Raw genomic sequence first — 17,831 nt, 5'->3', positions numbered from 1 at the left:
ACGTGTCACTTGGCATGTAACCATACAATCTTTTGAAATTAGTGTTTTTATCATGTCTGTCATAGTTTGGGATTTCCATGTATATCAATACATTATATAAGTTAAAAAAAGTTAATATAAGTTAATAATATAATGGATTTACAGAGATTAAAACAATTATCTGAAGCCAAGATTAAGGCTGGAACAATAACCAAACAAGTTAGAGATACATTGAAGGAGTACAAGCATGATAAACAAGATTTACAACAAGGTTTATCAGAAACTTTCAAACCAATTATTAAAGCTCAAGAGGAAACAAAACAAACAATTGATGAAAAACAAGACAAACTGATTGAACAATTGGAGAAAAACCAAAAAGCGTTAACTTCAGGTTTGGAAGACATTGCTATGTTAACTTATCAGCCTGAAACAAAACCACAACCACAATTACCAGAATCAAAGTTACCAATAGATTATCAACCAGCAATGTCAAATTTGGATGCTGGTTTTGATGATGATGAGTTCCAAAAATTGATGCAATACGATCTTGCACCTCCGAGTTCTGTTCTCCAAGCTTCTATGCAAGGAGATATTGACATCAAGGATTACGATGCTAATATTGGCAAAATGTTGAAAAAACTTGGAACAAAGAAGGGTCCTTTATCCAAGGGCCAAGGAAAGACCAAGAATAAAGACAAAATTGATAAAATAGATGAAGATATAAAATTATTGCAAAAATACAAAGGGCGCATTAAAATAATCCCAGAAGGAATGAAAACCATCAAAAAAGGTTCTGGTTATACGCAACCAAAGAAGAAATACAGCAAAAAATTCAAGAAATTGGGCTCTGGTGTTGTTTATTTCAATGATGCTAATGATTTGATTGACAGAATGGAATTGCTTGGTGGATCCATTTTGGCTGGCAATAATGGAGTCAAAGAGGAATTTTCACAAATAGCCCATAAATTGAATCAACTTGGCTTGATAAACAACAAACAACTCATTGATTTATTGCAACAATATATAATTCGCTAGGTCGCGTAATCAGTTACATAATTAATTATATAACTGAAGTATATATGCAAGAAAGAGCGATACATATTTCATCTGTTAACCGTCAAAAAATAGGTCGAAGTCGGCCTGAAGACTTTATTATCAAATTTGATCCCCCATTGAAGCTTGACACAACAATGAGACATGAGCTAGCTGTTGATCGAGTTTCAATGACATACTCGTGGCATAATGTCAATGCAGGATACAACAATAATACAATAAAATACAGCCCAGATAATGGTACAAATTGGACAACAATCACATTTGTTGATGGAATGTATTCATATGATGATCTTGATGATTATATCACTCAATCAATAATTCAAAATGGAGATAAACCATCTTCCAGCAAGGGCATCAATCTATATTTTGTGCTTTCATCATATAGAGTTGTCATTGAGCTGGACAACCAATGGCAGCTTGATATTAGAAACTCTAATTTTGGAGCACTTATTGGATTTGAACCAAAGTTAATTAGCCAAACTGAACATGGGACAAAATTGCCAAATATTACCAATGATATTGACGTTTTGGACATTAATTGTGATATAATAACTGATAGCCTCAGTGATGGACGATTCACAAATACACTGATAATGATACCCACTGACAATTTAACAAGGAGTTATCCCTTTACTTTTGAGCCAAAAAGAGCATTATACAGCCCAGTTTCCAAATCAATTATTTCAGAAATGGGGATAACAGTGACTGACGCTTTGGGTCGGCCAATTGACTTGAATGGCATTGACTGGTTCATGAGCTTGATTCTCAGGTCTAGTTTAATATAATATATCAATATATGGTACGACAAAGTGAATTTAAGCCACGTTTTGACCCAGAATTGGGTCGTTATGCGATGAAACATATCCATGGTGAAGGAATTATGGATGTTTTCAGATCAGTTGGATCAAAACTTTTCGGAAAAACAGCAAAAGAATTAGCTAAGAAAGGAGCCAAAACTGCAGCTGAAAAAGCAGTCACCAAAACTGGTGAGTTTGCTGGTAATAAAGCAGGTGATAAAATAATTCAATTATTGAGCAAAAAACAACCTTCCAAAACAAAATCAGTGACAATGAGCCAACCAAAAATGGTGCAGCCACTGACTGATTTTCAAATAGCTGAGAGAGTTAATAGGATGATATGTGGTGGAAAACTCAAAAGAAGGAGGAAATAAAAATAATGTAACATATCTGTATATATGAAATCATTCAGAAATCCAAAATACATTGAGAGATATGAAGATGTCTTCTTCCAATTGGAGACACCATTGAATACTGGTAATCCAGGAAATAATAGGTCACAAAAGAAAGATGGTTATCGTTTTGTTGTTGACAACACAGGAGAAGTGACCCCATTTGATTGGTATAATGCAAGAATATCAGTTGGTTTTAAAGTCCAAACAATGCAGAATGCAAATATAGCAGCTGAAGACCATAATGGTATTGTTAATGGTTCACACAGTCTTATACATGATTTCGATGTAAGATTGAATGGTAAAATGGTATATGATTGTAATGATGCAAATCATTGTGTTAATATCAAGAATCTATTGGAATATAGTCCAGGATATGCTCAATCGACAGCAACAAATGAGTTTTTCTATCTGGATACAAACCGACACGCTGAAGAACGATCGGGTGAAGATAACTACAATAAAGGATTTGCTGTAAGAAAAGCACTTTTGGGTCTATCAGTGGTTGTCAATACAGAAATACCATTGAATCGATACTCATTCTTTGAAGCATTGATGGATGAGTTATTGCCATCAACAAGATTGGAATTAAATTTGCAGATTGAATCTGATACTATTCTAATATGGCAAGCTGGGGCTGATTGTCGTGTAATTATTACCAGAATGGAGTTGATTGTACCAAGAATCACTTTCAATTCAGAAGGACAATCACTGTATATGAGTCAGTTTTTGAAGCCACATAAATGGGTTTATTTGCGAGAAAATATTGAGAGAAGTAATTCTTCAACACAAAGAAGTGGTAATTTTCAGATAACAAGTGGGATTTCAAAGCCAAGGCATGTATTTGTTTTCATTATCAATGATGCAAATCTTGCTGCACAAACAGTAAATCCATTTTTGTACAATACATTTAGTGTATCAACAGATCCCAGAACATTGCTAAATTGTCATTTATCTGTGGCTAATGGTAATGAATATCCTGATGTACATTACACCCCAGAGGCTGATTTGACTCGAGTTTACAGAGATGTCCTCAAATATGTGCATGCAAACAATGAGTACAGTCAAGGAACTTTATTGAATGTCAACAATTTCAAAACACTATTTCCATTCTTGTATTTCGATTTAACAAAACAAAAAATGGATATCAAAGATGGTACCACAAAGCTGACATTCCACTATGAATTATCTGGCACAACTGCAACTGCATATTCAGTTTATGCATTGACATTATACGAGCAAGACGCGGAGCTCATTCAAAAAGATGGTAAACTATTGTTTCGATAATTAATGTAACGTTAGTTATATAAAAGATATGACAACTTATCATTCACATGGAGTAACACTATCAATTGGGCAAAAAGATAAACTAGCAAAAGCATTAAAAAACAATTCAGCAATAACAATAAGATTATCCAGTTCTGAATTAACTGGACCGGATCAGCTGATGTTAACCAAAACACAAATAAATAGGCTGAAAAAGGCAATGCAAAACAAAACTGGAGCAGATATTAAAATAAGCAAAACACAGATACGAAAAGCTGTACAACAAGGAGGCAGTCTTTGGTCATCATTATTCAAAATTGGCACAAAATTACTACCAATGGCAACGAAAGCAGTTGGACCATTAGCTACTGGAGCACTTTCTGGGCTTGCAAATGTCGGAGTCAATAAAATATTTGGTGGTTTCCTCATTCCTCAAAATAAAATTGATCAATTAATAAAATACAAAGATTGGCTCACTGAAGCACAAAAGAAGCAAATTGTCAATGCAATACATACTGGTGGACAGATTGTAATTAAACCAACTAAGACACAATCAGGAGGTTTTTTGGGGACATTATTGGCTTCAATTGGCATTCCAATGGTTTTGAATGCATTAATGGGTAAAGGGTTACAGGTGGATAGAAGTAGATCCAGAAGATCGGTCCCAGTTTTTGTTCCAAACACAACCAAAAAAGATGGTGGTTTGGTCCTACCACTTAATTATAGACCCCCTCCATTTTTCGGTACATGGGATCAGTATGGTAAAGGGAAAAAAAAAACCAAAAAAGGAAAAGGTCTGTTGTTAGGCAAAAACAGTCCATTCAAGGGGATTCCATTAATCGGAGACATTCTGTGAAATTCATAAATAAACCACTCAGTAACTTTGAACTCATTGATTGGGTCAAAAAACTCAAAATAAAACACTTCAGAGGCATTTACAGCAGAGATAATCTACCACAAAAGATGAAAAAAGATGAAGTTGGTATCATTAACCTGGATTCACAGATTGGACCAGGTACACATTGGGTTGCGTATCGAAACGGAGACAAATATGTAGAATATTTTGATAGTTTTGGGTTAATTATGCCAAAAGAAATTATGCAATTCATGTCAACAAGTGGCAAACGATTAATGTATTCAGGTGATGAAATCCAGGAAAGAGATTCAGTATTATGTGGCTATTGGTGTTTGTATTATTTATTTGAGAGACAAAAGGGTACAAGTATATTGAAAACAATCCACAATGCACATTTTGACATGAACAATCAAAGTGTCAATCATAATTTTATAATCCAATATTTTAAAAATTATCTAATTAGTTTGTATAATGGTTGATATAAGATATTGTGAAGAGTGTGATGAATACACAGAATTTTCAGGAAAATTATGTTTATGGTGTACATTGGTAACAGATTCTGAGTCTGACTCTGATGATAATTAATCTAATATAGTGATATAAAATGGTGAAATCATATTGTGTTAAACAGAGAAAAGAAACAGAATGTGTTCAGCCTTCAGGTTACAAGCAAGCCAAAAATGGTCGGCTTATGTTCTTCTGTACATGTGCTGAATGTGGGATAACTAAAACCAAATTTGTTAAAAAACAGGGAAACTAAATAGCCCCTCTGAAGGGGGGGGCATAATGGATACTTTAGCATCAACTGGTGCTGATATGTTAATTCAACATGCATTACCATGGATGGGAAAGAAAGCAGTTGAAATGGGTCGATATTATGGTTCTGAAGCACTTAGAAACCCTAAATTGCAGAAAAAAGCTATTGATTATGCTATCTCTAAAGCAACACCTTTTGTTCAAAAGACTGGTGCAGAGATGTTAGACAAATTATCAACCAAAGTAAGACCAAAAAGAAGGTATAAAACTGACCGAAAAGAACTTGATGGTGGTAATTTAGATACAATTTTGGAACAACTCGGTACACCAGGTAAGGTTGCGTCGAAGTCAATGGATGTTGTTGGAACATTAATTCCATCAACAAATGAAGTCTTTGATAGATACAAATCTGGAGACATTGCCAAAAGTGCATTTAGCACAGATACTGGTATATTGTCGAGTCAATTTTGGTCTGGCAAGGCTGGAAAAAAGACATTAGAAAAATACAAAAATTATCCATGTGAAAGCATGGTAAAAATTGGGAGCAAATTTCACAACACACCGAAATGCTCAAGCTATGATTCAATTGGTTGGCACCCACCAAATTGGGATGAATATGAAAGAGGCATGAAGGGTCGTCCCAAAAGTGGTGGATCAATTGATATACACAAAATGATAGGTAAGCTCCCAAAACCCAAAGCTGGGTGGGTATTACCTGGTCATAAATACACTGGCCCATACAATGATTTGGAAAATCAAGTCAAATATAACCCCAAAACAGGGCAAATATTGGAAATATACGATAAACCAACAGGCAAAACAGATGCAATAGCCATGCAACATGATGTTGATTATTCAATCTGCAAAGATGATAAAAAATGTAAATTAAAAGCTGACAAAAAGATGGTAAAGTCATTGGATGCTGTTCCATATTCCGAACGACAATGGGGACATTGGTTGGCAAGAAATACAATAAATACAAAACAGAAACTGGGTCTTGGGGTTCCAAAAAACGTCAAAAGCCGTCGGGTAAAGAGGAAAACTGGCAAGAAGAATTAGCTAATGAGCTGCATAAACCCATAAGACGTAACTTTACTCGGCGGCGTGTTATTGTAAATAATATTGATGAAATATGGGCTGCTGATCTTGTTGAAATGCAACAATTCAGTAAATGGAATAAAGGTAATAGGTATCTTCTCACGACTATAGATGTTTTCAGTAAATACGGCTGGATTGTTCCATTAAAAGATAAAAAAGGTGAGACCATAACGAAAGCATTTCAAAGCATATTCAAAGAGGGTCGAAAACCAAAGTATCTGTGGACTGATAAAGGCTCAGAGTTCTACAACAAACATTTCAAAGACTTGCTCAATAAACATAACATTAAACTGTATTCGACTGAAAATGAAGAAAAGTCCTCAGTGGTGGAAAGGTGGAACCGAACGATTAAAAATAAAATGTGGAAACGATTCACTGCTCAAGGCAATACAATGTATCTGGATATTTTGCCTAAAATATTGAAGCAGTATAATAACACTAAACACAGTTCAATAAAAATGACACCGACAGAAGCATCTAAGAAAAAGAATGTAGGAACTGTTTACTTCAATCTATTTGGCAATTTGAAACCAGTATCAAACAAGCCAAAATTCCGAATTGGTGACAAGGTTCGAATATCAAAGTACAAAAGAAAAGTGTTCGATCGGGGTTATACACCCAATTTCACAGAAGAGGTCTTCATTATCGATAAAATACAATACACGAATCCGATCACATATAAACTGAGAGATCTCAATAATGAAGAAATTAAAGGGAGTTTTTATGAACCAGAATTATTGAAAGTTAATCAGGAGATATTCAGAATCGATAAAGTTATCAGGAGAGATTACAAGAAGAAACAAGCTTTGGTAAAGTGGAAAGGATACAGTGATGAATTCAATTCTTGGATTCCAATCAAGGATTTAGTCGATGTGTAAAATCATTTCACGGTTTCACGAGTATTCGATAGCGAGTCGATTCAATAAAAAAATCTATTGTTGTGTGCAAGATAAATGATATTCTTACCTCAAAAAGCGTCTACAAACATCAGAACAATGAAAGTGGAGAAATAAATGTTCAAAAATCCCAAAACAGGAGCCATAAACATTAAAATACAACCTCTTCGCAAAATGGCAACAAAATGGCCGACACGTGTGTTAAACAAACTAGTGTCCAGTCCGCTTTGGGTTGTGTGCATGAAAGCGCATGCGTGTTAATCCAAATCAAGCAATATTACGCAATATACAGAAAAATAGCACCACAAGTGTAAAAATTTCAGAACTGAGTGTAATATATAGGTAATCGGGCCATTATTATATTAGTTCACAAACTTTGGTGAAGCTTTAGGGTGGTGTCAGCTGGCCCCTGACTGAAACCTGTTTAACGGCTTGTGCAGATGGTGAATTACTGAGTAGTGTGGGATGTCTTCCAGTGGACGGTACCTCCAGGGTGAGCCCGCTCAGGCCCTACTGGTTTACAGCGGGGTGCTCAGAGTTCTTTCCCGAACTCAACCTCCCTCTGTCCCAGAGGTAAACTGGGAAGAGACAGCCGCCTTGTCAGCGGCGGGAAAAAGACCTGGCTGGGGCCAGGCAAGTAAACAGCCAACCGAGCACCCCACGTTCAGGGTTTTGTCCATTTTCGTGACAAGTCACACAACGTCACGCGTGACAGTAACGGCATCCAGTCACACAACAACCATAATGATTATTTTTTTATCCAAATTGGTGTTCAAAAATATTGTATTCATCATTCAAATCAGCGATTGATGAGTTGGTTGGATTTAATCGATGATTGTTTGTGAGTTGGTGTCATTTATGAAAAACCTAAATTTAGGTTTTTAGGTTTTAGGTCAAAAGCTAAATTTAGGTTTTTAGGTTTTTAGGTTTTTGAGTTTAGGTTTTTAGGTTTTTGACGTCTCCGTCGCAGGAGTTAGGTTTTTGAAAACCGAGGATTTAGGTTTTTAGGTTTTTGACGTCTCCGTTGCAGGAGTTCATTGTTAAATTCAAAGGCTGAAATAGTATTTTATGTAGTTATTGGGGTGAGATAATGTGTGGTTTATGGGGTTTAGAAAAAATATTGGATTTATAAGGATTTGTATGGGATTTTTTATCATTATTTGAAACGTGGGCTGATACACCCAAATATCTAACTACTTCCCCTGCCAACATTTTTACAACCAGGTAAAGTCAATCATGAAATCAACATAACCAAAACAAAAGATAAAGTTCAACTGGTTCAATTCATGTTGAGCGTTGCTGACAGGATTCATTTGGCACATGGATAACAGCAAGCAATGATGAGGATTGCATTTATAGCAACTGATAATATTGATTATGTTGATTGCACTGATTTTTTTTATTGAATTCGCCTGGATCAAATAGGCACTGGTATATATGCTCATGACACAAGGCACAAATATGCTCAATTTATGGTTTATTAACATTTACAATTGCCTTACGCAATTTAGTGTCCTTAAACTTTCAATGAAAATCGTTTTTTGTCTTGGTACAAACTCAGCAAGTTGCTAGAGAAGTTGCACAGCACAATGTTTCTCAATCTTTGTGAAGTGAAATCAGTTTTTCCATGTACCTTCCAAAATTCATATAGTCAAAATACTAACACCACACAGAAGTACACCACATGAAGAAAAATTCAGTTCTACTTTCTTCAACTTTTCAAGGAGTTTTTCTCTTTTACTGTCCGGCAATAGGGCATTTTCACTATGGCATCATTTTACTACAACTACCAGAATCCTACTGGTTTTTGTTCTCTCGTGCTAATTAGAGCTTTTGTTCTTTGCTGTCCACTGGGATTACAACTTTTGAATTTGAAAAGGAAAATGAAATGAATTCTGGTAGTTGTAGTAAAATGACGCCATCATGAAAATGGCCTATTGGCAACTTATAAAAAGAAAAGAAAACCATGAGAAACTTTGACAAAAAATTTGTGGCTCGAAAATGTACTTTTGATGAAAAGTAACACCTTAAAAATCTTTCGTCATGCCATCATCTTAATGAACAGTCCATGCACACTTTTATATGCTAATTTTGGAATTGTGCTGGTTGTTGGGGTCATCTCTTTCCCACCGACCTTTTTTTACAATGTTAATTCTCGCAGCAAATCTGAACTCGGATATGGGTGGATACCAAATTCTACGTAAATTACAAAGTTCCAATGAAACAACTTCACGATGATGAAGTGCCCTCTTCAACTTTGGAATTTTTTTAACTCCGCAGTATCCAATGATGAACCACTGGCCGTCGGAGAGTACCTCAAATTTAAGTGCATTGCAATCAGAAATGTTGTCAGGTTCGTGTTCCACTCTCAATTGCACTTTCTGTTTTCTGACCTGGAAGTCGTAACATTTCTTCAGTCCATCCTGGTAACGCTTTTCCCAATTAGATCCCATCACTGGAAAACATTCCACCGATTGCGGAACTTCCTCCTCTTCGCATTGTTCGTCTTCCTCATCATAACTTTCAGGGTTACTTTCACTGTCACTAACATCAGCCAACAAATCTCCCAACGGGTCAACTCCTCCACTTTCGTCTGGTTGGTCTTCACGACGGTGAAAACCTACCAAACAAAGTCAATGTTCGAAATCAAAACAATTACACGTGCTCGATGCATCGAGGTCCACTGGTGGGAAGGTCTCCAAAATAGCTTCATTACTTGTGATGCGTTTTGGACGGACGACTGCTGCTACTGGAGCTGGAATAATGTAGAAATCCCACAGAAGCACACATTCATAGAAGGGGCCATCTTGTTCTCTTGGATCTGTGAACTACACATATACGAAAGTCACAACTTCATCGTTCCACTCGTGATATTTTGGTGAAACGCAGATACGAAGAACAAAATATCAAGGAAATGACAGCTCTCTTATGCTTACCTTTAAGTCACAGCTACTGCGCACTGAAATTAACACTGGATTGTTTACGTTAGCAAACATTTCTTCCAAGCGAAGGCGACCATTTGACAATGGTACGAGTGATATCCTTCTTTCTTCCATTTTGTCGACGAAACTGACATGAACTTGGCGACAAATAAGGTCAACACAGCTCAATCCGACGGGACAAACTGGAAAGTCTTCTTCTGAGACACATTAGACGTACAACAAGCGATTATTCCGCAGCGCATTTGCAGTTTTCGCTCTCACCGTCAAAAAGGACGCCATGTTGATGTTTGTTGAGCGAGCATCCGAACAGAATGATGACGTCACGAAAATTTCGATATATTAGTTTCAAACGCAATGCATCATGGGAAGACATTCATCCCTCCTCTGACCATGCATCGCATGTGTCAGTGATGTGTGCAACAGGGATAAGGCTGTATTCGTTATGTGTACCGCGAGGGGAGGGGGAGGGGGTTACTTTTTTCATACCAGCATATTTTTTGCACATTCCCCGGGTCCAAAACGCAAGGAGTATATGTTGACAACGAATCAAAAGATTACATTTTCGTTTCCAGTTGCCATTCGGACAAAGCATGAAAATTCAGAGCCTCGCAACATGCTATAAAAAACTTGAAATGACAGTTCTACTGAATAAAAAAACAGCAACGAGACTGTCGATAAAGAACTTGAACATGTTGTCGGATTCACAGCAAATACACCCGTTTAACAATGCGTAATCTACACCAGGTTAATCGTTCGCCAAAAAGTAGTTGACAACGGCGAATAAACACAAGTAAAAGCAAACTTGCCTAAATTTTCTTCGAAGAGAAAGCGAAGCTTATTCGTGTGACTGCACAGAGTACGTAAGCTGTGTTCGCGCCAAAATCCACAACCATGACGTCATACCCCACATGGACTAGACCATTTCACAACAGGCTGTGTAGCGGCCGGCACTCAAAGCTATTCGACGACTAACTTCGCTCGAGTTACGACACACCAATAACGCAGGGTTATACTTTACGAACAATCACTTGAATCAATTTATTACGACAAGCCACGAATCCAAGATCACATCGTAAACTGAAATCAACAATACAAACGAAGAAACTAAGCTAAAACCCTAAAATAGTATCTAACATTCCAATCATTCCATCACAAAATAGCAAACTCAAAGCAAATTAACGCACAAATCAACAAATAATCAGGATACAACATAACAAGAAAATGGCGGAAGAAAACAATTAATTAAGCTAAACGATAAAACTAGCGACGCATGGCTAATCGCGAATAAATCTACTCACGGGCAGCCACCATAAAACTGACAACAGAAGGCCATGCCACGTGGTCGAAAGTACAAAAAAGAGCGATTAAAAACTTAGCGAAAATACAATCGGAACTAAAAAGGGTGCTAAAACTATAGAAAAGGAAAAAAGATGACTTACATAACAATCCCGTTATGCCGATTCCAGACCAAAACTTCAGCGTTCTTCTACGGGAAGACTTCTTAAAAAACTTCTTTTAGCTAACACGATCAAAGCCAACTAACTAAAATGCGGTTTTGGGCGAAGCTATGTTGCTCTATATCACGAGCGATTTGTGGCTAACAACGTCATAAGCAAAAAATAAACTAAAATTAATCACAAAGTCCGGGGATTGGCTTACGATGCCGTTACATGGCTCCCCTAAAATTGTTAATTTCACACTTAAAAATTATCAAAGTTCATAGCTACGTAGTCCGTGGCTCCCCGTCGGGGATGAACCTCAGGTCTCCGAATCCGCCTGCAACAGGACAAGTTTCTGTACGGGACGATCCAGGAACTTAACAGGCTTGATTCTTTTGCCATGGTTGTTAATAGAACAATCAGCGACTGCAACTTTCACTTTACGTACGTAACCATCAGCACTCTCGTAGGTCTCCGCAACTCTCGCAAGCTGCCACTTATTGCGGGGAACATCGTCGTCGCCCTTGATGATCACGATATCACCGACACATATCTCTTCTTTTCTTCTTGGTTTTGTCCACTTCTGACGTTGCTGCAAACTAAGCAGGTACTCCTTTTTCCATTGAATCCAGAGCTCGTTAGCAAGATGCTGGACACGCCTCCATCATTTCCTGCAATATTTGTCAGCGGACTGGAACACGCCAGGGGGTGGAAGGACAACCTTTGTCTTCATGGTGAGCAGGTGATTAGGCGTTAGTGGGTTCAACGACGGCGGGTCGTTCAGCGAGTCGACTATTAAGGGGCGACTATTGATAATTGCTTCAGCTTCGCACATCAGGGTTCTCAGAAATTCCCCATTCAACTGTGAGCCATTCTTCTGAAGGAGAGGGGTTAGCACACTGCGCACTGAACGGATCTGTCGTTCCCACACTCCTCCCATGTGACTAGCCGAGGGAACGTTCATGTTAAACACGAACCAGTCGCAATCGTGGCGCTGTAACTCTTTTCTGATCTTGCTGTGGTCGAGCTCTTCTAATGCGTCTTTGAGCTCTCTTCTAGCGCCCACAAAGTTAGTGCCTTGATCACTTCGTAACTGACGGGTTGGACCTCTTCTACAGATGAACTGGCGAAGAGCACTTCGGAATGAGTCGGTCTCCAGTGTGTCAGCTACTTCAATGGGTACAGCTCTTGACGCCATACATGTGAACAATACTCCATAACGCTTCATCTCTTTACGACCCTCCTTGATTGTTAAGGGGCCAAAATAATACACAGCACAGTTGATGAATGGAGGGGCAGGTTCCATTCGGTCATCAGGCAACGCAGCCATACGTTGCTCTTGTACAGCACCTCGCAACTTCCGACACTCTACACACACTTCGAAATTGCGCTTGAAATTGCTGTGGAGGCTCCCATGATCCAATATCCACTGGCTCGTATTTCATTTGCTGTCATGCCTCTGCCCTGGTGCTTCACCTTGTTATGAAAATGCCTTATGACAAGCAGTGTTATGTGACTATCTCTTGGCAGTATAGCAGGATGTTTGGATCTTTCAGATAGGCTGGATAGCTTCAGTCTTCCACCAACTCTTGTAACACCCTTTGGGTCTACGAAGGGGTCGAGCTTTCCATAGGAACTCGTTGAAGAAATATCAGGTAGCCCCTCTTTCTGTGCACACTTAACGATGATATCTTTGGCTTCAAGGAGCTCTTGTACTGTTATGGGCTCGATTTGCTCCAAGACGTTCTTGTCTGTCTTCTCTTTCAGGTCAATACGTTTCCTTTCCACTTGTAATTTCAAATTTCGCAAATAACGACGACACAGGGCGACAGCCTTTCTTGCGCGGTGCCAGTCTGAAAAGTACTTTAATCGATCTACTAGATTGGGCCATGATAGACACAGCCTTTTTAACCTCTGGATCATCGTCTACGAGTTTGAGGCCAGTTACAGCTTCGGGTAAGGGAACCTGCCACTCAGCTTCGTTTTTCCAGAGAAATTCCGGTCCCTTTATCCATTTCGACTTACTGAGCTCTGTTGGGCGTAGCCCCCTGGAAGCATCGTCGGCTGGATTGGACTTGGTGTCCACGTACCTCCACTGTTTCGGTGACGATTTCTCTTGAATTTCTTGGACCCGATTGGCTACAAAGATATGAAACCGCCTTACATCGTTTGCAATATAGCCAAGTACGACTCTGCTGTCGGTCCAGAACACTTCATCGGAGATATCGATGTCCAATTCTCTTCTCAACTGCTCACTGACTTTAACCGAAACGACTTCTGCAGTGAGGACAGTGACAGATTTCAAGGGCGTGACTCTTGCCTTCCCCATGACGAAAGAACAGTGGATCTTGTCGTTCTCGTCTACCATTCTAAGGTAACTGGACTGGCCATAGCCCTTGAAGATTGCATCCGAGAAGTGGTGGAGTTTAGCTTTCTTTAACTTTCCGAACCCGGAAGGCTTGTAGCACCTGGGAATTACAAAGTTTTGTAATTCCGTTATTTGTGATTTCCACTTCATCCACCTTGTTTGACTTCTACGGGTACTGGGTCGTCCCAACCGACGTTTTGACGACAGAGCTCCTGTAGGATCGACTTGCCTTCTAGGATGACGGGCGCAACGAATCCTAACGGGTCGAAGATTGAGCTGACCGTTGAAAGAATTCTGCGTCTTGTACATGGTCGTTCCTTTAATGGGATCGTAAAGGTAAAGGTATCCGACTCGATGCACCAATGTACTCCTAGGGCGCGTTCTATCGGAAGGGTCTCTCGATCCAACTCCATTCTCTTGATGTCTTCGGCTCTATCTTCGATCGGTGTATTGTGGATGACTTCTTTGCTGTTGGAGGTAAATTTGTGTAGATTGAATCCTCTCCTCCTACACGTCTCCTTTACGTCCTTGATAAGTTTCACGGCGTCTTCTACCGATGGCACCGACTTAAGACCATCATCGACGTAGAAGTTCTCTCGAAGGAAGTCAGCTGCCTCGGAACCAATTTCAATTTCGTTGTCGTTGGCGGTGGATTTCATGGCGAAGTTTGAACAGGCTGGAGAAGACGCGGCTCCAAACAGATGCACGGTCATTCGATATTCCTTTGGCTCGCTGGAGGTGTCACCATTCTCCCACCAGAGAAAACGTAGCAGGTCTCTGCATTCTTCGCTGACTTTTACTTCGTGAAACATTCCTTCTACATCGCACATGAAAGCCACAGGCTCCTTACGAAATCTGCACAGGACACCCATCAGGTTGTTAGTCAGGTCAGGTCCTTGCAGAAGGTGCTTGTTCAACGACGCCCCTTTGAACTCGGCAGAACAATCGAAGACCACACGTATTTTGTTTGGCTTCTTAGGGTGGTATACCCTATGGTGTGGAATATACCATACTGACTTGTTTTCCTCCTACGCTTGGCTCTCTGGAACTCTTTCCGCATACCCGTTCTCTAAGACCTTGTTCATGAATTCGACGTAATGCTGACGGTACGTCTCATTTGACTCCAACTTCTTCTTAAGCGGCTTGAGGCGATTCCATGCCATCACGCGCTTGTTTGGAAGCACAACGGCCTTGTTCTTTAATGGCAGCGGCAGTTGGTAGTGACCGTCTGTCCTATGGCGAATACCTTTCTTCACTATCTCTAGGGACCTTCGATCTTCTTGTGAGTACGCTTGCTCTTCCTTGTCACACTCCAAGAAGTCCAGCTCAAACATTCTGTTAACTGCAAAGGGGTTGATTATTTCTTTTGTCTGCGCGTCTACCACAAACCTGTTATCAAGCCTTGTACTCCCGATTTCACAGGTGACGCCTCTATGGCATGTGGACCTGTCGTCCTCGCCGGCGATCGGATCTTCACCTGGGCTTACTGGACCAATGATTCCCCACCCGAGTAAGGTTCTTACAGCGTAAGGATCGTCATCATTTCCAAGTATCACCTCTTGTGGCTTCAGTGCCTTTGAGCTGTTACATCCTAAAAGAATTCCTACTTCTACGTCAGTCTCAATAGGAGGTATCTGTTGTTTGATCCTTTCCAAATGCGGCCATTTTGCAGCAATCTCAGGTGATGGGATCTGACTTCTTCTTGAAGGTATGAAATCTCTTGAGTAGGCTTTCGGAAGGTCGATGGATGCTGTTTTGTCGAATTTCTGAACCACTAAACCTTCGATTTTCTGCACTGGAATCTCGGTTTTTCCATACATGGTGTTAAGGCTAAGCGATATCTTAGGGCCTTGTATGTCTAAGCGTTCAAGAGTTGAATTCTTAACGAACGTAGAATCATTCCCGTCATCGAGTAGGGCATAGACACAGACTTCCACATCTGGATTGTTCTTGTGGTGTAGAACTACTGTCACTATCATAGAAGTCGTCACTCCGTCTGCTCGGCCAGTTGAGTTACACGCGCTTGCGTTAGCGTTTGCCTATTCGTTTCCACTCGTTTCACGTGCACGGTTTCTTGGTTTGCTTGCGGACACATGGACGTTATTTCTGGACTGAGAAACACCTTGCAAATTCTTGTTAACTGTCGGGTTAGGCTTGGGAAAATGTAGAACTGTTGGGTGAAGTCTACCGCAGTCGTCACAGGTTAATCTTGACTGGCAACTTCTGGATAGGTGACCCTTTCCTAGACAGCCAAAGCAGAGACTCTATCCGCTCTATCCGCTCGTCCACATGTTTGCTCTTGAGATCGACGCATCTTTCGAGGGTGTGGCCTTTCCCACAAAACGGACATCGACTTGTTTGGTAACCACTGGATTGTTTGGACGTAGCGCTTGGTGTCGTATTGATGGCGAAGCTGCCTGCTGAGTTGGATTCACGCCTTCTTCCCCTACCCCACTGATTCCTTTCAGGAGGTTTATGCTTTTCTCTTCTAAGTGCGTCTGGCGAGAAGATTGGATCATTTGCTAAGTCCGACTCTTGTTTAACGAACTTGACAAATTCGGTAAAGGCCACTCTCTTGCCAGACTTGGCTTGCATGTCATGGGCGTGTCTGCAACACTTTACTGCGCAGTATGAAGGATGTTTCGCGCTCATCTGCCTAAGGGTTTGAGTGGAATTTAGTTCTGCCAGAGAGCCAACGGTCCTTACTGCTTCCTGGCAACGGACAAGGAAATCTGAGAAGTCCTGTAAGCCACTACTATCCCCGTCAATGATTTGCGGCCAGTTTCGCCCTCGCGTCTTGTACGCTTCGGCGACGTACACGGGATTGCCAAACCGCTGGTCTAAAAGCTTGCGGGCTTCATCATACGCACTTTCGGAATTAACACTAAGGAATCCCTCCACGATGTTATTAGCCTTTCCTTTGGTGTGCTTTTCTAAAAAATACAATTTATCTCTGTTCGACGGGACATTGTTTGAGATGACAGAATCAAACGCTGTGATAAATGCAGGGTAATCGAACACATCTCCGGTGAAAACAGGTGGTTCCTTGGCAGGGAGATGGCTTGTCTTGTGCTGTTTTATCAACATGGAACTTAGTTCTGTTTGTTTTTCTTGCAGCGTTTCTAATTCCTTAAGTGTCACGTTGTTTTCAACATTGTTTTGGCTTTCCGGTATTTGAGAAGGCGCGGGAAAACTGGGAACGAATGGTGTGGCATTGGGGTCCATTTTTACTTTTGATTCCGGTTTGATGCTTTCTAGTTTGACTGGGTTTCCTTCGTCAAGGACTTCTTTGATAGCCTTTTCCTCGGCGTCAGCAATCGCAATTTCTCTCATCAAATGAATACGTCTGATTTCGTTTCGCGCTCTAAGTACTCCATTTCCGCCTTTAATCTCGCAGATTTCGCAGCGGCGTCTATTCTTCTAGATCGACCCGAGCTCCCCCTTGATATCTTCGAACTGTGCCTAGAAGGATTGGGAAGGCCAGATTTTACCGAATTTGCCTTGAATAAACCTTTCTCCAAAATACGAATTCGTTTGGTAATTTTCATTCGACATTCCACGCATTCCCTGTCCCGGAAATCGAACCAGTGATAGGACGCCTGTTTACTTTCTTCGGTGTCTAACATGTCATCAAAGGTTCTTTGTGCCTCGTTAAAAGCTTCCTTTAGTTTGTCCATTTGATCCCTCTCAACCTCGAGTGCCTTTAAATCAACATCATTCAACGACTGACGTATCTCCTTAATCTGTTTTGACATGGCGGTGTAGGCGTTATGACGTTTTCGGTCGAGTTTTTCGATTTCATAAGCCCGCCCTTTCTCCGTTAATTTCCTTTCGCGCTTATGTGGTTCGCCGTCAAGGAAGTTGGCTCTTTTTTGATTTTCAGGAGCCGAATCTGCGAAAGGCACGTTTTGTCCATCTTCGAGAGTTTTTTCAATTTTTTCACCACTTTCAATGTGGTCCAATGGATTTTCTTGCGAGTCTTCGAG

At 40.2% G+C, this 17,831-nt stretch overlaps 2 protein-coding genes across 2 annotated transcripts in view; both read right to left on the bottom strand.

Annotated features, from left to right (window-relative positions):
• LOC146454014 (uncharacterized) overlaps nt 1-17,831 on the bottom strand; it is a gene marked incomplete at its 5' end in the record, with an annotated part of 87,990 nt that overhangs the window by 34,181 nt on the left and 35,978 nt on the right. The window lies entirely within an intron of this gene.
• On the bottom strand, nt 8,294-10,422 carry LOC146454018 (uncharacterized). The gene is made up of 2 exons (XM_085095943.1): nt 10,033-10,422; nt 8,294-9,924 (listed from the first exon to the last, which is right to left on the bottom strand). Exons 1-2 carry the CDS (start codon nt 10,150-10,152, stop codon nt 9,730-9,732), a joined length of 315 nt encoding a protein of 104 aa, XP_084952069.1. The 5' UTR covers nt 10,153-10,422; the 3' UTR covers nt 8,294-9,729.

The sequence above is a fragment of the Pavona decussata genome, unplaced genomic scaffold, assembly GCF_977016875.1.
Source record: "Pavona decussata unplaced genomic scaffold, jaPavDecu1.1 SCAFFOLD_320, whole genome shotgun sequence".
Lineage (NCBI taxonomy): Eukaryota > Metazoa > Cnidaria > Anthozoa > Scleractinia > Agariciidae > Pavona > Pavona decussata.
Note: the sequence above shows the minus strand (reverse complement) of the source record. Positions and strands in the feature narration are given on the sequence as shown.